At 46.5% G+C, this 21829-nt stretch overlaps 1 protein-coding gene across 5 annotated transcripts in view; it reads right to left on the bottom strand.

Moving 5' to 3' along the window:
• The window catches only part of PLCE1 (phospholipase C epsilon 1), a 319921-nt gene that overhangs the window by 154325 nt on the left and 143767 nt on the right, over positions 1–21829 (bottom strand). For all 5 annotated transcript variants that reach the window (XM_075533992.1, XM_075533993.1, XM_075533995.1 and 2 more), the window contains exon 3: positions 14879–15164. In XM_075533992.1, coding sequence (XP_075390107.1) covers positions 14879–15164 — 286 coding nt within the window. The remainder of the gene's footprint in view (positions 1–14878; positions 15165–21829) is intronic.

Below are 21829 nucleotides of genomic sequence, written 5' to 3'. Positions count from 1 at the left end.
CCCAACCTGCACCAGTTGGTCGAACCTCCCCAAAACGTGGCTGCCAATGGTTCTCGGATGCGATAACAAAATCTCCTTTCATTCCAAATTCTGTCCAGGTCCTACCAAATCAACCTTATTTCTCACTCTATTTACTCTGGAACTCATCACTGAGAAAAACAACGGCCTCATTGTTCCCTGGGACACAGCACTCTGGCATTCTTATCTCCTGCAAACCAACCCCCCTCCCGAACATTTTTTGCGGAGACTGCCTCTGGTAGAGTGCCAGCGACTGCGGTGGGGCAGCCATCGGCTGCCGGTGCTTAGAGGCCGATTGGGCACAGTTCTACTTTGGCATACACGAGGGCGCCAAGAGTGGAAATCGACTCACGGGCTTGTTTGTTTTGGGCGCTCGACGGGGGATGACTGCCTCATCTCTAGTTTACACCCCAGCCTCTCCTTTCGGCCCATTTCTTGGACTACAGTTCCCAGGAATTACAGGAAGCTGGGTTACTAGGCCACTTCCTCTTTTTCCCACGCCCTCCAAACTCGAGCAGAGCCTCTCATTAATCCCACCATCTGGGTTTGCATTTCAGAATCATCTTTTATTTTGAGATCCAATTTCCATGACAGTTTCGAATGGAATTATTTTCACGTTTGGTCCAAGGGAGGCTGGGAGGGGCAGAGCAGGTAGGTGTACTTTTAGTTTATTCTGATGGGAACTACAAGGGGACTTTTCTGCTTCAAACCTGTTGGTGGCTCCACATGGTTTTTAGGGATACAAAGCACGTAACCAGAGCTGGCTAGTAAGACCTGACAATGTTTTACTACTCAGTGCCTCCGTTTCTTCCAGTGTTGGCTTAAATGACCTAACCCAAAAACCCAACCCCCTGCCATGGGGTCTCCTTGGGCTCAGATCAGCCCTCCATGGGATCTCTGGGGCTTTGTATATCTTTATTGGGGTGAGCAGCTCCATCCTCCTTACAAGCACTCGTTCCTTGTTGGTGCATGTTGTCTAGACTTTCCCAGACTTCCCTAGTACGATGTGCCTGCAGCTTTCTGATCTCCAATCACGACCTCGAGCTTACCACACTCCCGGCTGCCACCAGGCCTTTGAGCATACGAGTCCTGCCCGGAACTTGCTTCCAGCTCTTTGCTCGCCTCTCTCCTTAACATCAGGCCTCAGCTCCAACAGCACGGCCCCGGGGCGTCTACATAAAACCACATATACACATGCAGCAGAGGGGGTTTCAAAAGTTCCATTACCTTTTAATTTCATGATCCCATGGACTTTTTGAAGGCCCCTCAAACATGCTAACATACTAGTCCATATGTGTTACATGTATATACATGCATTCATATACAGGGCCTTGTGTAAGTCAGTAAGGAGCCCCGTGGTGTAGTGGGTGGATTACAGGTAAGACTGCTATCCACAAGGTCAGCAATTCAAAACCATCAGCTGCTCTGGGGGACAGCGATGAAGCTTTCAGCTCTTGCAAAAATTTACAGTCTGGGTAACCACTATTCTACCCAGCCCTGGAGGATCAAGATGAGTCAGAATCGACTCGATGGCAGTGAGAGAAAAGTTAGTACCCAGACGGGGGAACAAATACAGGCATGTTGCCCAGTGGCTACGAGCTTGCGTGTGGGCCTCAGACAGCCTTGCATTCATTCACACACTGGCTCTGCTCCCTGCTGGCTGACCAATCTTGGTTGAAGACTCGGGCTCTGAGCACAGGGAAGTGTGAGTGACAGCAAATGTTTGGGGTCTCAGTTCTCTTCTAGACTCTCAGATTATCCAGACAACAGCGCTTTGAAATGGATTTCTGTTTATTAATGCAGAACTGCGACTCGGCATAAATGGGGTAAACTACTCCCCACGCCACCCCCACCAAAGATGTTTCTGAATTTAAATTTTAGGAGGAGGACGTCAAAGGGTTGGAAGCCCAAGTCTGCTCAGGTTTCCATGCATCACGCGTGGCATTCATATTAGAAACGATACAATTTATGATTTTGCCATGATGATGAGAGACGAAGCCAGAAGACGCGAGATACCATGTCGATCTCACTCAATGCCACTGGGTTGGTGCTGGCTCACAGAGCGGACAGGGCACTGCTGACCTCTGAGTTTTATGAGACTGGAACTCTTGACCTGAGTCGACAGTCCCATCTTTCTCCAGAGGAGCGACTGGTGGTTTCAAACTGCTGACCTTATACCTCACAGTCCAACTCGTAACCACTACGCCACCATGCATGCATTTAAAATTGTCACAATCTTGGTAGATGTTCCAGAAAATGATAACATATCTTCCATCAGATTCAGTTCCTCAAAACACTAACATGCAAAACAAACAAAGCCCTTTGGAGACTTTAACTGTACTGCTAATTTCTTTGTGAGTTCTTGGTTTTGAGATTCAATTCCAAAAGAAGTCACAATAATGACTCAGACTATCTTGAGGCCTTCTTCCCCGCCCCCTTAAATATTTGCTACTGAACCAAATGTTATTATAAACAGATTATATTCTATTATGCTCCACTTATGTTCCCATGGACAAGAATTTTCATAGCTCATTCAAATGAGCTTTAGTCCTTTAAAACAATAAACAACGTAGAAACACTCAAAAGGATAAGTTTCCTGGACTGAAAAGCTCATTTAATTTTATTGTAATGAGTAATTTATCATCATAAAAATGTACAAATTTAAAGTTGACCACTAAATTTTGTGCCAATCACAGATCTCTGGACAAAGCTCTCAACCCTACAAGTCTATGTTTTCCTAAGCTGCAGAGAAAAGAGATGCCAAAAGTAGGGAATACAGTAGAAGCCTCATAGTCCACACCAGGGCTTGTTTCCCGGGTTGAATATCTGTTCACAATTCTCCTGCTCTACGATGGTTTTCATCTTAGACTTCACCTTAGATGCCTGGAGACTGACACCTGCATCCCTACGTAAACGGCGGCATTGACAGTGCTCTGGGTGTGCATGTTTCCTTGTCTACCTCGTCCACTAGGAGGGCATTCCCTGAAAGCAGACCGTGTCCTGTTGACTGCTATATATCTATACATACACAGGGCCTAGCGCAGTGATTTACACACAGTAGTCGTTCAATACACATTTGATTTTTTTTAAAAAAGGAATGCATTCTGAGAGCAGACCAAAAAAAAAAAAAAAGGGGGGGAATCAAGGGATGACCTAATGCATGAGTCCCAAAGGAAAATTGAACTACGGCATTGATGTAGGTGTGTGGCCTCTAGCCTCTGGAGAACCCCCTCCCAAGTGTCCCGGAAGGCTTAGTTCTCTAAGCTACAGCCACGGAAACCTAGAGGGTACTTTTCTTTCTTGTGCGCATCTCTGGGTGGATGAATGTCTGACTCAAGGAGTGCAATGCTGGCATTCCAAGTGCTGTAAACGGCGGAAACTTTTATCATCACCAGCTCCGCTCTCAGCATCACCATTTCATTTATTAAATACATAATAACATCTACATCTTTTGCTCTGTGTGCGTGTGCATGCGCATGTGAGTCTTATTTACAGTCATTAATTAAAAAACGGTTGCAGCAGTACCTTGAGAGGGAACTGCTAAAAATTCAAGCCAGATTCTGAAGAGGACATGATATTCCAATCACCTCTTATAAAAGTAAAACTTAGATAATGAGTAAGGAAGACTGAAGAAGAATTGGTACATTTGAACTATGAAGGGAGTGCCCCCCAGATCGGATTTATGTATTTGAATTTTTTTGACAAAACCACATTATCACCTGCAAAGTACTCTCCATTACACCTAAAACATTGGTCAAATCTGTGATTCCATTCTTGGAAACATGTTTCAAACTCATCTGTGTGGACGGCTGACAGCACCTCCCTCGTTTTTGTCTTCACCTCTTCCGTCATCAAATCGCTGTCCTTTCATGTCCCTCTTCACTCGCAGAAACAAAAAGAAGTTGCACAAAGAGAGGTCAGGTGAGCCAGGTGTGTGGGGAAAGAGAGCCATGCTGGGGATTTTTTTGGCCCAAACCTGATGGCACACCGAGATGGCTGCGTGAGTAGGTGCATTGTTGTGGTGGCAAAACCAGCCTCCCCCCCCCCCCCCCCGCCACAAATCAGGCCTTTCTTCGGTCATACAAAGTTCTTCAATCTTTTCGGAACCTCCTAGAAAGCCTGATGAACACTCTGCCCGGGCGAAATGAGCTCCAAATACACTACGAGTCGACCTTTTCGACTTGCTCAACATCAAACTGTTCAACATCACAACCGTTTCTGTGGCATTTTTCCCAAGCAGGAAACAAGATTCATAGCCGCACACTGCTCTCTTAAATCGGCCATCACAAAAAACGAGGTTTGCACGAAACTGCTCGCACAGAAAAATTCACTGTGCGCAGAGAGCACTAACTTCTCAGGCAACTGCGCTGGGTGCACTAACTCCGAGCTAGTTGTTTCATGCTCGCCTTGGGGGGAAACGCACACTACAAAAGCTCTGCCCGGCACAATTGCGGGGTTTTAGGGGGTTCCCTTCATAAAGGTTTTGGTCGAGAATACTGCAAGTTCCACGGGCTGCAAAGAAGTATGAATAACTGTCTTGGAAGAAGTACCGGTAGAAGTGATGATGTCACTTTGGATATGTTATCGGGAGGAACTGATCCCTGGAGAAGGACGTCATCGTTGGTAGAGGGTCAGCAAAAGACGGAAGACCCTCAACGGGATGGACTGACACAGTGCTGGAACAGTGGGCTCAAAAGACAGCAGCAATTGTGAGGTCAGTCACAACGGGGCAGTGCTTCATTCTGCTACCCATGGGGTTGCCGAGAGTTGGAAATGATTTTTTTTAATCATTTTATTGGGGCTCATATGATACTTATCACAATCCATACATACATCGATTGTAATAAAGCACATTTGTACATTCGTTACTCTCATCATTCTCAAACCATTCGCTCTCCACTTAAGCCCCTGGCATCAGCTCCTCATTTTCTCCCTTTCCTCTCTCCCCACTCCCCCCTCCCTCATGAACCCTTGATAATTTATGAATTATTCTTTGGTCATATCTTGCACTGTCGAGTCAGAAGTGATTTGATAGCACCTAGTGACGGCAGTATGGACTCGAGAGCAGTGAGCTTGGTTTCTGGTTTTCTTCATCACGACAAACACAATTCAAGGTGACACAGTGAAGTCGAGACTCCAAAAGAACACAGTGGATGCCCATCTTTCACCCAAGAAGTGACTCAGAGGCTGACATTGCTAACCAGAGAGAAAGAGCACAAGTAACACTTGTCTGCTTTATCGCGCCTCTCTCCTCATCTTAGGACAAGAAAAGCTTCGTGTTTACAGAGTTTCTCTGCTTTCTTTGGTGGTAATCTTGTTACATGTAAACATGTACATGTTTACACTCCTATTTCTTCACATACTGTCAAGAAGAATGCACTAAATTGTCTTGATGAACGATAAAGCATTTCCTCTACCCCTCCTGGTTATTGTATGCATATATACTTTCATTTTTCTCAAAATCATTTTACTGGGGGCTCTTGCAGCTCTTCAAACAATCCGCATATCCAGTGTGTCAAGCACATTTGTCGCCATCGTTCTTTTCAAAACATTTTCTTCCTACCTGAACCTTTGGTATCAGATCATTTTTTCCCTCCCCTCCTTACCCTTTACTTGTCTATTGATGATTGTTTTATTTTTCTACTGGTAATTGCTTTAAATAGAACTTTTAAGCCCCCATTGTCAGCACTCAGCGTGGGCGTATTTCTTGACTCCTCAATTTCGTCCGTCTACTTGCTATCCTCTTCTAAGTAAACCAACCTGCCTCTTTCCGATGACCATGGGAAAGGCGAGCACATCTGTTCTAATAAAGATGTACAGCCCCATGGACATGCAGAAATATACTTATATGTGATGGTGGGGAAAGAGATCTATGCGTATATATTTATAGGTTTAGTATTAAGGTAGTAGATGGACATTGGGCCTCCACTCAAGTCCTCCCTCAATGCAAGAACACTTTGTTCTAATAAACTGGCATCCATGATGCTCACCTTCCCTACACGATCGCTGAAGACAAAGCGGGTGCATAAGCAAATGTGGTGAAGAAAGCTGATGGTGCCCGGCTATCAAAAGATAAAGCATCTGGGGCCTTAAAGGCTTAAAGGTAAACAAGCGGCCATCTAGCAACAAAGCCCACATGGAAGAAGCACACCAGCCTGTGTGATCATAAGGTGTTGAAGGGATCAGGTAGCAGGCATCAAAAACAGAAAATCATATCATTGTGAATGAGGGGGAGTGCGGAGTGTGGACTCAAAGCCCATCTGTAGGCAAATGGACATTCCCTTACAGAAAGGGTCGTGGGAAGGAGAGGAGTCACTCAGGGTGCAGTGTAGCAACAATGAAACATACAACTTTCTTCTAGCTCTTTAATGCTTCTTCCACACCCCCATTATCCTGATCCCAATTCTACCTTACAAATCTGGCTAGACCAGAGGATGTACACTAGTACAGATAGGAACTGGAAACACAGGGAATCCAGGATAGATGATCTCTTCAGGACCAGTGCTGAGAGTGGCGATACCAGGAGGGTAGAGGGAAGGAGGGGTAGAAAGGGGGAATCGATTACAAAGATCTACATATAACACCCTCCCTGGGGGACAGACAACAGAAAAGTGGGTGAAAGGAGATGTTGCACAGTGTAAGGCATGACAAAATAATAATTTATAAATTATCAAGGGTTCATAGTGGTGGGATGGGGAGGGAGGGGAAAATGAGGAGCTGATACCAAGGGCTCAAGTAGAAAGCAAATGTTTTGAGAATGATGATGGCAACAAATGTGCAAATGTGCTTGACACAATGGATGGATGGATGGATTGTGTTGAGTTGTGTGAGGCCCCAATAAAATGATTTTAAAACAATTACAGCCTTGGAAACTACATAGGTCCACCATGAATCTTAATCACTTTGACGGCAATGGGTTTGTTTGTTTGGCCTTTCTGGAGAAACACAATTTCCTATTCATGTGGTTTTATAAAACTTTAAGAACCATTTAAAAAAATTCAAGCATTTAAGAGTTTAGTTTTTATGGGGAAGATGAGCACACAATGATGGCTTTTGTTCTTTGGTGTCTGCTACCAGATCCCTTCAACACCTCGTGATCACACAGGCTGGTGTGCTTCTTTCATGTGGGTTCTGTTGCTTCTCAGCTAGATGGCCGCTTGTTTACCTTTAAGCTTGTGGGCCAGAGACCTTCCTCCTGGAAGCCTGAGATGACTCCCCCTCCCCCGCCTCTGTCCATACACCTGGTGCCACCGTGGTTTGCTTTCTGGACTCATCTTCCCTCCTGGATTATAAATGATGACGGGGGATCAGAAGTGTAGCCGCCTTCATCCAGAAGGCTTTAAGACCCCAAACGCTTTATCTTTTGATAGCCGGGCACCATCAGCTTTCTTCACATTTGCTTATGCACACGTTTGTCTTTAGCGATTGTGTCGGGAAGGTGGGTGTCATGGAATGCCAATTTAATAGAACAAAGTGTTCTTGCATTGAGGGAGTACGTGAGTGGAGGCCCAATGTCCATCTGCTACCCTACTACTAAACCTATAAATGTATGCACATAGATCTATTTCCCCCATAATCATAAATATATTTACATATGTACATGCCTGTATTTAGACCTCTATGTATGCCCTTTGCCTCTTATTCTTTCTTCTATTTCCTTTTGCTTTCCTCTCATCCCACTATCATGCTCAGCCTTCATTTGGGTTTCAGTAATTCCTCATGGTTACATTGCTCTTGGGGAGGGAGGGGAAAAGAAAAAAAGAAATGAGCTGATTCCAGGAGCCCAAGCGGAAAAAGTGTTTGAGAATGATGAGGGCAAATAATATATAAGTGTGCTTTACACAATTGACCTATGCATGGATTGTGATAAGCGTTGTATGAGCCCCAATATGATTAAAAAAAAGTTTAGTTTTATCAGGTGCTAAGCCAACTTTTGGGGGAGGCACTTTGGAATCTAATCATTGTTATGATTAGATTTCCGAGCTTCTTTAAGTGATAGCAGGAAGAGAAGGGGCACACACTTCAACAGTTCTATTGCGTTTAGGATGAAAGCTATTAAAAATCCAGGGGAAAGACAGGAAAGAACTTCTTTAAAAGATAAAATTAACATTCACCTTAAGATTCTGCTCCCTTTATTCCCACTAGATCCATTAAGCTGTCAAGATCTATTCATGCTACCTCTTCCTAAAGGACTTGGGCTTTCTAACACAGGTTATGAACCAAGGTGCTTAGCCAGGCGATGAGGGGGCTAGATGTTCAACCCGTGTTGTATGACCACAGGCCTTGGAGCAGATTGCCCTCGGGTGGCAGGACCCGCCAGCTTGAGGCCTTCACTAGTCCTTCAAGCTCTCTGAGCTTCAGTTTCCTGGAACTATAACTTCGTCGTCACGAGGCTGTCACAAGGACAGGTGAGATAAGCAGGTAAAGGGCTTGGAATATTTGTAGGGATGATAGGAGGGACTGCCTGAATCCAACTTCTGACTCTGTCATGACCCACCTTCTTAACATTGCTGGGTCTCGGCTTCCTCCTCACCAATACCTCCCTCAGTGCCTCCCTCACCTACCTGCAAGATGGCTTTTGATGAAGTCGCACACGCAAGCACTCAGAGCAACAGTGTGCCACAAGATCTGAAAATCCTGTAAACACATGGCATTCTAATTCTGTCCAACTCCAACCGTCCCTTCGTGCCCAGCTTTCTCTTTAGAGATGGGAAAAATGGTGATGTCATCTTGCCAAAAATTCACAAAAAAGTATACCATCCTTCTGGTTGACCCCTGCTCCCAGCCAAAGCAGACAGCGCTGTTTTCACTCAAGAAACATCGTGTCCCAGCAGTACGTGAGGTGGGTGACTTCATTCCTCCTTGTGAAGAGCAGGGACTTGGAGTCATACTTCTTGGCGTTCATACGTGCGGATGGAGTCACCTTCGCTGGCCATTCATGAGCATGGGGTCACACCTGGGTGCAGAGCAGTGGTTCTCCACCTTCCTCATGCCCCGACCCTTTCATACAGTTCCTCATGCTGTGGTGACCCCCAACCATAAAATTATCTCCGTTGCTACTTCATCACTGTCATTTTGCTACTGTGATGAATCATCATGTAAATATCTGATATGCCAGATGTATTTTCATTGCTACAAATTGAACATCCTTAAAGCATATTTATTAATCACAAAACAATATGTAATTAACTATTGTGAAATATTGATTTCTAATTACAAGTAAATGAATTTTGTTTTGAAGCATGGTATAGCATGGGTAACAGTCTTAATATAACAGCAAGCTCCATTGCTACATTTTGCAACAGTATGTGTAAAATACCAACATCAGTGCGGAAGGCTGAGATAACTTCTTTCTCACCAGATCAGTATATCTGCATGTGGTTGGATCCTCCTAGAGACAGATAGAGGAGCGGTGTCCCGGTACCTAAGACCACCAGGAAATACCTTGTGTTTTCTGATGGTCTTAGGTGAACCCTGTGAAAGGGTCCTTTGACACCTTCCCCCACCCAAAAGGGGTCACGGCCCACAGGTTGAGAACCGCTGATGTAGCGGCAATCCTAAATTATACCTGAGCCTGAGGTGACACTCCCCAGCCACACTTGGTGATGGAGCTACACTCCTGTATGATATCTGACCACCTGTGATCACAAGGCAAGGGACTTCCGCTACTCGCTGTGGCTACCACACTTTCTGGTGCAATAAACAATACACCCGACCACCCACTGAGTCCTGCACTGTCTGAATTCTCTGCACGTGATCAGTGGCTACCGTTGCATTTTCTCTGCAAAGAGAAATCTCGTTTTCACAAGTTGAAGACTCCCAGATGTAATCATTTGCCTTCTGCCCAGAGATGACACAGCCCTAGCACATGGCAGGCACCTCCCAAATCTTGGTCCAGAAAGCTACTCCAAATTAAAATAAAGCTGGCTTTGAAATATCAAGAAATGAGGCCCGGGGTCATTAAAATGATAAATCAGGAATTTATTTAAATAAACCTGTATCTTGGAATTAGAACTATGCACACGCCTTTCCCCTGCCTGGGAGGCATGTAAAGAGTAATTGTTTTGATTAGGAGGAAGTCAGGTAAGACAGCTTTTATAAACGTAATTAGTTATGGGGCTCAGTCATGCCGTTCAAATGTGTTTGTAATCCTATTACAACGTCTTGTTTCATACTCAAATCTATTAGCTTTGGAACACAATTCAAAGAGAATATACATATTGCAGCAAAAGAAAACAAGTTGAAAATGTATTTGACTCTTTTATCAGAAACATAATGTTCCCTAATTTGAACCGAGAATTTTAAACCTGCGAGGCACTGCTTGCTTCCATGTTAATGTTCCATTAAAGTCTATAGACGACTTATCACTGTAATGGGGCCATTCTGGGTACACACCACAAACACAACACGCTCAACCCGGCTCAAAATGAATAGCAAACTTTCCTTTCCTGCCGCGTGTGCAAAGAGGGGCACCTCAGTTTTGTCTTGGTTAGATGTATCTATTTAATCCTTTTATTTACAGGCATTACTTAGCAATCGTTTCAGAAGGAAGAATGAGTTTGCTGCTTCTCAACTTGTCATTACACATTGTGATAATGTACGACAAGTACATATGAAAACACTCAGCTGAGTTATTTGAAAAATCTTCTTATCTCTATTTGCATAACTTTTGACCTCGGTGTTTTATATTGCTCTTAGTCATCTCGGTTTTTCCTCTCACTTATTACTTTACCATTCTCACAGAACACTGAAAAAAGAAAATAACGCAGAGGAGAAAGCAAGAAAGAAAAGCTGCTGATGGAGTTAGGAAGGTCCTGATAATTAAAGTCAGTGCTTCTTTTGACACTGTGCGGAGTCAGTTCTGAGAGTCTTAGCAAGGTGGTGAGAAAGGAAAAAGGGGGCAGGGAGAGGGAGGCAAGCAGATCTCAAGGGTACCAGGGAGGATGCAGTCTTCACTCAACTCTTAGAGGCCCAAAGGGCAGCCTGTGCCCTGAAACAAAGCTCAGAGGCTGGAAAGGCCAGAAAAGAAAGATGAGTGCTACTGGGGAACCCCGAGAGGAACAGGAAAGGGCGCCAAGCCAAAATGTGTGCATAATGTTGGATGGAGAATGAAGTGGTTCTGTAAACTTTCCTCCAAACGACAATTAAAAAGAGAAAAAGAAAGAGTGCCCTTGGCTGCGCCGTGTTGGACTCTCCGTCTTTCTGTTTTCAGATCGCGCACCCTTGTCATCAATGATGTGCCTTTGCTGATGATTGCCTCACACCAAAGTTTCCCATCAGTTGTCACACTTTCAAGTGGGCAGACGGACCACCCTTCGCAGTCCCGGAGGCAGAAAGCCCAGAATGCTGTGTGCCGCCTGTTGCCCGGCCTTCTGGAGCTGCTTCAGCCCTGGGGGAATGGACGCTCACGGGGATATTTAAGCCTGGAGTTACTAATTCTTCACTGTGAACGCCCTGTGAAGATGAACGCTGGGTTGGCCATTTTCTCTTCCTATTCTCACCTAGGAGCCTGCTGGTAGAGTGGTCATGAGTTGGGTTGCTAACCGAAAGGAGAACAGTTTGAAACCATCAGCCGCTCCACCCCTACGCCACCAGAGCTCCTTTGTAAAGAGTTTCACTCTCAGAGACCCACAGGGACCTTGTGTCATAGGGTCCCTATGGGTTAGAATTGACAAGCTGGCAGTTGAGTTTGATTCTGGTTTTTAACGCTCACCTACTGCAGGCAGTTTCAAGCCCATCTGGATCGCAAAGGCATTTCCAGAAGATAAGTGGGTTTGGGCCCACTGGAAGCCAGGTGAAAAACTGTTAGGCGTCTTGTCTCTCTTCCACACCTTCAGTTCTTTATTATATCTTAATAACTCTGAGACCAACGACCTACAAAAGACGCCCCTCCCCCTTTTAGTCTATTCCCAATTCCATTCAATCCACTTCAGACATCACCTCCCCCAAGGAACAGACCACTCCCCTTGATCCCTCCTTTCCTCTTTCTTGAAGGAGCGAAAGAGAAGATGGGGCGCTGTGTTGCTCCTCTTCTCCCTTTCCTCACATTTTTCAGCCTCTCATTCAAAAAGAAGAAAAGAAAGAATATGCTACTGGGCCCGTTTTCTCATTCTTAATATGAGTTTTGAAGTGAAATTAACCAGAGTTGTCAACATCTAAAACCTCTGCAGTGGTAATAAGTTCTTTTTGAAGTCTCCAAAAAAGTCTTAATTTAACTCTATGCTCAGATTTAATTAGAATTATTCCCATCCTCAATTGTAAGACATTTTCAAAGAAATGCCTTTCGTACTCCCTTGTATTGCTCTTTGGGTTGACTCTCAGCATCCAATTGTAATCATTTGTTTTGTTTTTCTTTAGTCCATGGGAAGTATCCAGATTTCAACTGTATTATGAATTAAAGATGCTTTTAGGACAAGAATCACAACTTCTCATATTTCATTATCACCGTTTCCAAGTGCCATACAACTCCTGAGAAATGAGCCTCTGGAACAAAACTCCTTCCTAAGCTGAGGACTGAATGCACACTGTGCGCTCCCCACAGACTTTCATCAGCACTGCACAACTGAAGGCGGGACCCAATGTTGTGCTCTGGGAGACACATGCTCTAGAGACCATCCAATCCGAGCAACGGGCATGGCCTCCGGGCCCCTTGGCAGAGCACATGGCCCATCAAGTTCAAAACCAAATGGTTGATGAGGCAGAGAGTACTCAGGGACCTTGGAGGCCCAGCTGGTTTCTCAGATGCATTTTCTTCTACTGACACATCTTGAAACACGTGCTCCACTGTGACGCACACAAGGTCTGAAAACGCCACGGGAAGCGATTCCAAAGTTGACAGAAAGGTTTCAAGAGAGCAAGTCCTTCCTCCAGACTGAGAACACAGAGAGTCACTTCCCTGCTACCCGGCACTGACGTCTCCGCAGTCTTAAATTATTCTGTTACTTGGTGCCTACAACTCTGGCTTCTTCATTAAGATCAGCCACACTTTAACGGCAAGCGAATGGGCTTAAACTTCAGTAGGATCTGCCAGCACACCTTTACACTAGTGGGCAGAGTAGGTACCTGGGAAACACAGGTTGATTAACTCACAAGGTGAGGCCCTGGCATTTTGCCCTCACGAGATGAAGCACTGAGGTCGTGCCAATTCCAGTGTCAAACGAGGAGGGCGCCTTGGCAGGGACGTGGAGCCACCTCAGAGTGAAGACGCTCCCCATAGAGGGAGGATTCGTTACCACCCAGAGACCACCCTCTCTGAAGACAGGAACCTGCTGGTTTGTCCACAGCGGCAACGGCCCATGCTGACCCACTGAAAATGCACTGCTGCTCAATGGATTCCAACTCAGAGAAACCGGTAGGGCAGAGTAGAATTGCTATACGGGGGTTTCTATACTACAAATCCTTATGGAACACCCAACCTCATCTGTCTTCCATGGAGCAACTGGTGGGCTTGAACTGTTCAGTTCATGGGTAGGAGTCCAATGCCTAGCCTGCAGCATCACACCGTAGACTCATGCCCACCCTGGGCAGAGTGGAAGAAAACCACCCAGTCCGGCTGTGGCCTGGGACTAGACCCGCCACCCAGAGGGTTGTCAGTGGCTGATGTTCACAAGCAGATTGCCAAGCCCGTCTTCCTAGTCTGTTCAAGCCTGGAGGTTCACTGACACCTAGTCGGCACCATAAATCACTGCCACCAAGTCCGTTCCAACTCATAGCGACTCTCTAGGAGAGATAGAACTGCCCGCGCGTGCTTGCAAGGCTGGAAATCTTTAGGGGACCAGAAGCCTCAACTTTCTCCCTGTGAGGGGTTGGTGTGTTTGAACTGGCAACCTTGAGGCTAGCAACTCAACCTGCAACCCACTCTGCCATCTGGACTCCTTGTTCAACATCCTGGCAACACGTCATCTGCCACAGACAGATGGGTGATCTCTGTGCGTGAGGGGCGCTGGCTGGGAATAAAACCCCGGTCCTTCCCATGAGCCTTCTGGATGAAGGCGGCTACACTTCTGATTCCCCTGTCATCATTTATAATCCAGGAGGGAAGATGAGTCCAGAAAGCAAACCACCGTGGCACCAGGTGTATGGACAGAGGGGGTGGTTTCATCTCAGGCCCCAGGGATAAGGTCTCTGGCTCACGAGCCCCAGATCTCCGCCTGAGAGAAATGACCGGATGTCAGAGCAGCTCTTGGCAGCCTCTGGGCAGTGAAATGCTGCTCTGCGTGGTCCCCATCTGGCTGGCAGCTTCCTGCCAGGGCAGGCTGCCAAGCAGGTTGTGACAGCTGTCAGGGCTTAAGTCTCCCAGGTTCTCTAGTGCGTTGCCATTTCTGACCTGCCTGTCTGCGACTCGTGGGAAGCTTTCCCATCGGCTTTCTTTATTCATGAAATGCATGGCTATCTCGTCCTTCTAAGACGCTCTATGGGTTTTCTGGTCAATATGCTGAACCTATGGATGCTGGACTTTGGGGGACGAAGGAGAACTGTAAGTCCACGCTGTTTGCAATCACTGCTGGTGCTCACTGTGATCACATGACTATCCGTGCTCACAAGCACCTTGGAGCAGCAAAAGGACTCTTTCATGGGTTACCACTAGAAGGAATGACTTTCCTTAATTAAAAAAATTAATTAAAAATGGTGTCTTAACCATTTACTATTTTCCAAAATGAAATCTCAAAATCTTAATATTTCATATTTGCAATGCTTCTACTTTAGAGGATTTTGATCCGGGACCAACTGCCCTCTTCCTAAAGCAACCACCTTTATTGAAGTTTGCTGCTAAGTGAACTCAAGCTTCCATCAGGTGGTCCATGGCAAGCCATTCTACCACTCAAAGGCGAAAAGGTGAGAGTGAAATTTCAGACATTACCTTTCAGCATTATTCGTCCAGTGGATCCTCCAAAAGTATTGAGCGGGCTGCTTCTTGCTCCTAAAGAGGTGGTGGCTTCTAGGAGGGACCCGGTGATGTACTGAGATATGGAGGTCCTTTGGAGGGTGGCACGGAACTCACACGAGGAGCCCTGGACACATCGCTCTAAGCGTGGACCAACGCTAATCCTTCCACGGACCGCCTCAGAGGCTGGGAGCTTTCCGAAGAGATGGAGGCAAGATCCAACAGTATCTTGTGTATCTTCTCTTCTCCCTGCATGGTAGATCTGTGAATAGCACAAAGACACAGGAAGTATGCATCTCGTTTCTTAGAAAAGCAAATCAAGCCGTTGACAAAATGCCAAGATGACTTATTAAGAAAGAAGGCTCAGTCGCGCCAGCACAAATACTCTTGAATTCTGGGCTCCTGAATTAACCTGAACATTCTACAGACACCATTTATTTGGGAAAGCTATGTGTAGTTATGAAATAGGCCATTCAAACAATGTGGCTTTGAAACAGAGCACTTACAAGTTGTACCAACCCAAAGCATGTTCAGCCGAAATCTCCCCTCCTCCCCAGCAGCAAAGCTCCTCTGGCCGGGACAAGGGCGCACCTTTCAGCTTTGTCCATCTGGACTCACAGAGCGACTGAGCGTCCCCAGCCTGCCTGCCTCTCGGGGACACTCCAGCCTGACAGCCGTACCTCGTTTCTCCAAGCTCAAAGAAGAGTGAAGATGAAAGGTTACGGAGGAGGGCTCCTTTTTATTTTCTTTTTAAACTGTTGTTTTGTTTTATTTATTTTTTGGGAGATCATTTTATTGGGGGCGCTTACAACTCTTATCACAATCCATACGTCAATTGCATCAGCCATAATGTTGCCATCGTTCTTTTCTAGACATTTACTTTCTTTTGAGCCCTTGGGATCAGCCCCTCTTTTTTCCCTCTATCCCCCCCTCATGGACCCTTGCTTGTTATTATTTTCATATCGCAAACAAACGGCTGCCTCCCTTCTCCTCTGGTTTCTTTTCTTTCGTGGCCATAAACCTGCACGCCATCAGCTGGGATCTAAATCTTTGAATTATTTTTAGCTCCTCGTTGATCATCCACATCCAGTGAACTGACAAATCCTACCCACTCTGCCCCTGACTCCCTCACTACCCACGTATCTTTTCCTTTTCCCACCTGAATTCACGAATGCTCTCCAGCTGACCTGTTAGGATAGGCTCCCAACTAGTCCAACGCAATTGCTCATCACACCCTTCCTGCAAGGAGCTTGTTGAAAAACCAGAGGCACGGGCCTGAGGAAGTACACTCTTGGTGCTGCAGTCTCCTAACCTAATTTGGAAAGTAAGGCCTGACCATTATGATGCTTGACATGATTGCAGAAAGGTTTGGGGTTTTGCCAACCATTTTGGGAAACGAGATGCTTCTGGCTGGTCTATAAACAACCTAACATCGGGTAGGTTACTTTAGCTTTCTGATGGTGACACAACAGTCTATTCTATTGTGGAGTTTCTGACATGCCACAAGGAGCCCTGACCTTAGTTGACTTGTTATTCATTCAACACTAAAAAAATAATAAAAATAGATCATAAGTGTTTATATACAGATTATGGTATCGTGCCTGGACCTTCTAATTTAGTAACGGAGAGTCACAGAAGCAGAAACCGTACTATAGGGTGGGAATAGAGGCCACTCCTCTGGTGACCACCAATGAGTAACTAGGGATGCGAACGATTTCCTATACCCCGATGATGCTGGATCCTCCAAATCTCACCAGGCAGCCGGGCACTTAAGACCCCCTCCGGTGAACCAGGAAAGGTTCTTATGAGATCCTGGAATGCACCAGGACCCGGCAGATATGCAAACTTCACAAACCTTAATAGATGTGTAGTCAGCCTTCATCTACGGATATACACTTGCACTTGATGGGGGTGCACTGGAGGCCTGATGGGTGAGTCTTGGGCTGCTCACCACAGGTGATGATGGTTCAGACTCATCAGCTGGCCTTCGGAGAAGGAGGCCGTCTGCCCCCATAAAGATGCTCAGTCTGGGAAACACTGATGGAATCACTCTGGGTCAAAATTCAAGGCAATGGCCGAGGAGCAAATGGGTCACAAACGGCAGGCCAAGAGCCAGATTCAGCCAGTGCACCCGCATCATTACTGGCTCTTCCCTGGGGGATGGGCACCAGAAAAACAGGTGAAGGGAGATGTCAGACAGCGTGAGATATGACAAAATAATAATAATTTATAAATTATCAAGGGTCCTGAGGGAAGGGGGAGCGGGGAAGGAGGGGGAAAATGAGGAGCTGATACCAAGGGCTCAAGTAGAAAGCAAATGTTTTGAGAATGATGAGGGCAGCAAATGTACAAAAGTGCTTGACACCATGGATGTATATATAGATTGTGATAAGAGTTGTGTGAGCCCCCAATAAAATGATTAAAATTTTTTTAAAAAAAACAGGGAAGTTGACACCATTTCTGGGGTGGGAAAAAAGGAGCAACCAGACGCCACTCAGCATTCCATGTGGTATCAAATGAGATAAAGTATGAGGAGTTCACCAGCTGGTGCCAGTTGTCACCAGTCTCCACTGGTCACCTCTGGCTAATATTGGGTGCTTATCTGACCATGTGTTTGTGACTCTTGCCTTGGTAGGACAGGAAAGCGGAGCGAGACAGCCACCATGTCCTGAGATCCTGTTTGTGCTCGGGGTCCTTGTCCATGCATTGCTTGCTGGGACTGCAGAGAGAAGAGTTGGAGCTCTCTGCTCTTAAAGGGCGTTGCTTGCCATTTCCATGAAGCTACTAGTGAACACAGCAGTGTTTGTGGATGTTAGCTCAGCAGCCACTATTGCCCGGGGAATCTGAAGCCGCTGACTGCGATCGCCATTGTCCATGCCTCTACTACAATGAACCAGATGGAGAACCGTAAGTTTAAGCCGACATCTGCATGAGCAACAGTTGGTGCATGGTACACAAGCCAGGCCATCCTAGACCATCCAATTGCTGGTCTGAGCCATCAAGTGACCCAGACCCATGAGAGAGCCAGCCGACTCAACTGACCCTAACCACGAGAATCACCCACCCAACTCCCAGCATCATGCACTGAGCCTTCTGTCACACATTTAACGGATAGCACGATGCTGTATTGAGCAGGATGAACAATATTCCACATGTGCGAGGTTCGACTCCACAGGAATCCTCAGAAGTTGATTTAATTTTTGGAATGGGGAAATAATTAGAGAAATACAGCCAGGGTTACATGAGTGGTCAGAGACTGAACCAGGATTCCAGGCCAGGTCTGCCCAACCCTGTAGCTCAGCTCAGCATGTATGGCGCCCGGCACATACCGGGCGCTCCCTAACGGCCAGACAGTGGGATTGGCAATCAAGAGGCTCGCATGATGTTTGCAAGACTGCTGCTGCTGCTGTTTTAGCCACAGCCATTCCTTTCATGGTCACCCTACATCCTGAAGAAATACTCAAGTCATGACTAAGGAATGACTTGACGTGCTTCCTTTATATGGAGATTTACAGCTTCAAATTACAAAGGGAAATGTAATACTGACACTTTATCTCACTTGATTAATGTAGTAATACAAGGTGCTGAAAACTAGACCTAGACTACTGATCTCTATGGGTGAAAAATTTTGAGATAAAATAGAAGGTCGCAACATGGCATCCAAGCACATGAAACAGCATTGTGCCCATTCATTCATTCATTCAAAAAGGGGGTTTCGCGAGCACAGATGTTATGCCCACTCCCAGTGGCTAGAGATGCAACAGTGGTGAGAAAGAAGTTTCATGTTACAGGAGGAGGTAAGCAATAAGCAGGTGTTCTTGCTGTTGTGGTTGTTATTGTTGTTGGAGCTGTTGGAGCCTTGGTGGCAGAGTGGCCACACATCAGGCTGCTAACAATAACCTCCGCGGTTTGAAACCAGCAGCCCCTCTGAGGGAGAAAGACGGGGCTTGGTACTCCCACAGAGGGCAGTTCTACCTGCCCTACAGGGTCACCATGAGTCAGGACCAAAGCGATGGCAGTGAGTTGGGCTTTCTTTGTTGTGGTTGTTACGTGCTGCCAGTCAGTTCCGACCCATGTGTGGAACAGAAGGAAGCACTCCCAGGTCCTGCCCTGCCCTCACAATTGTCATGTTGGGGCCCACTGTTGGAGCCCTGTGTCCGTCCATCGTGTGGAGGGCCTTCCTCTTTGTTGCCGCCCCTCCACTTGACCAAACACGATATCCTTTTTACGGACTGCTCTCCCCTGACAGGTCCAAAGTACATGAGATAGAAAAAAAAAACCCAAACCCTATGGAGTGTTATATAAGAGGGGCTTCAAATGTTGGTGGAAAATGAAACTAAAAGATAATGGAATTTTTCTACCAACTCTTTGAAGCTTCCTCATATAAAAAAACCAAACCAAACTCACTGCCGTCAAGTCAATGCCAACTCACAGCGACCATATAGGGCCAGGGAGAACTGCCCCTGTATGTTTCTGAGCTGTTTATGGGAGTAGAAAGTCCCGTCTTTGTCCCTTGGAGCGGCTGGTGGTTTTGAACTGCTGACCTTATGAATTGCAGCCCAATGCGCAACTACTATGCTACCAGGGCTCCTCATAGAGTCAAGATCTATTTTATAAGTAGACTCTTCATGTCTTGTGGAAGTCTTCGGGGGTAAGGGAAGGAAAAGAGTCCAGAAGATCAAGACTTTGGTCTTAGTCTAGTGCTTTCTCCCTCGTTGTGGCCGGTGGGTTTGAACTGCCAACATCGCAGTTAATATCCCAATGCCTGATGCCAGTGCCGACCAGAGCTCCTTAGCTATGGAAGATGGAGGGCTTCAACCATTAACCTTCATTACGACTAGTAGTTGATCATCATTATTCTCTAAAACTAGGTAGGGAGGCTCTGCTAGTCCCCTCCCTCCTATTAGCTTTCTCCTTGAACATCGCCTTCATTTCTCCCAACAGCGTACACATCTTCTCTCAGTGCCTTATCCTCTCCATAACATGGCGAGTGTTATGTAACCTGGACTAGAAAAAAAATCACGCGTGGTTGCACAACTATTGCTGTGTTATGAGTTAATAGGTTGGGTGAAAAGGTAGGAGGGAGCCTCTCTTATGGAACAAAGCGTAAGAGCTTAGCTTTGTGCTTGGTTTGGAACCCCCCTCTACTGGTCTCATGGGCCCCTTTCCTAATTTCTGGAATCTAGAACCAGTGTTCTGGCAAGACGAAGCTGCGGGAAGTTTGAGTTCAGATGGCTGCTTGTGTGCGTACAAAATGCAATGACATGGAACGACCACATTTCCTGAGGCGTCACCAGAAATCGTGAAGCTAGCAGAGGCAGCTTGCAGCCCGGCGTGGCACGCGTGAGGAGGAGCAGGATTTAGGTAGCAGCCCACATTTGCTCTATCCCACATTCCATTCAAATGCCTGTGCGGAGAATTCCATTCTACTGAGAGGACACAGCCCAGGCACAAGAGCAGAGCAAGCAGCTTTGCCAAGACCAGGCCAGTTAACCAGAGCTGTGCCGCCAGCTTCGGCAGGAAGGAAGCCGAGACCTATGGATACATGGAAGAACGACTGTGGGGGGGGGGGGGTCCCCAGACAATGTAAGAACTGGGGGATCTGGCAATGGCGAAAGCCTCTCCACGTGTATTCCAAACCCCCATTGTATCCGTTCATTCAAAACGTCTTCCATATAGCTCTCCCGGAGTTCCAGCTCCAGAAACAATCGTCCTTGACATACAAGACTCCTCCGTGGCACCTTCTGTAGAGATGGCGGTAAGTACTTCCTCCCCACTTCCCGGCCGTGAGTGTCCACAGGACAAAGGTCGTGGTTTGTGCGATGGTTTGCCCTCACTGCAAAGCGCACGGCTCGACGCCCAGCAGACCACAGAGAAAGGAGTCAGTAACGGAAGCCTTAGAGTGGGGGGGGGGGTCTTTAAAGTGTGATCCCCAGACCCAGCAGATGCACCTGGGGATTTGTTAGAAAGGTACATTCCTGGCCCCCGCAGTGACCCTATGGGCATCCCAGTAGCACTATAACTCCTCAGATTCCATGGCTGTTTCAGAAGCGGTTCTCCAGGCCTTGCTCCTGAGCCACTCTGGGTGGAGTAGAACTTCTGACCTTTTGGTTAGCAGCTGAGCATACAAACCACTTATAACACCCAGGAACTCCTGGATCCCACCATCCAAAACGACAACAATAACAATCCACTTCCATAGCAACCAGAGCAGAGCAGGCTTCCAGGGCTGTAAATCTTTATGGGAGTCAATTGCTTCATTTTCTTCTCATAGACCAGGTAGTAGGTTTGAACCAACCGCCTTTGGTTAGCAGCCCAGTACTTAGCCGGCCCCATGGTAGATTTACTACTATATGAAGAACTCTGGGGCTGGGACTGGGGCCCAGCAATTGGGGCCTTAATAAGCCCTCCAGGTGACATGAATGACAGCTCAAGTTTGAGAAACACTGCCCTGGAGAGCCTATTAGCTTTCACCACCATACTATACGCCCATCCGTCCCATACGCCTCTATGTTCATGGCATCATCATGTCAACTCCTGGGCGTGAGGGCATGTCAGGGTCCAGCACTGGACACAACCCAACAATGAATGAACTGAACGAAGGGGCACTTTCAAAGAAATTCCATCTAGCTGTTAATGCAACAGGCTTTTCTATAAACAATGCCTCCAGCTTAATGTCTCTGCAGATGAATCATGTCTGAGATATGAATTCTAATGGGAATGACCACATGGGTGAATCGTATCATAATGAGAAAACCTGGCCAGGGAAGCCTCTTGAACGGGCTGGGGGATCAGGATAAATGGATTATGATGTCAGGCTGGTGATGTCAGGCCATGAATCAGGCCGATAGAGAGGATTTACTGGCCTGAACTACCAGGCTCCTACAGTTTTAAGGAGCAATGGGTCAATTAATGAATCACATGGGA

Source organism: Tenrec ecaudatus, chromosome 16 (assembly GCF_050624435.1).
Source record: "Tenrec ecaudatus isolate mTenEca1 chromosome 16, mTenEca1.hap1, whole genome shotgun sequence".
NCBI classification, from domain to species: domain Eukaryota; kingdom Metazoa; phylum Chordata; class Mammalia; order Afrosoricida; family Tenrecidae; genus Tenrec; species Tenrec ecaudatus.
This window is presented reverse-complemented; position numbering and strand designations above follow the sequence as displayed.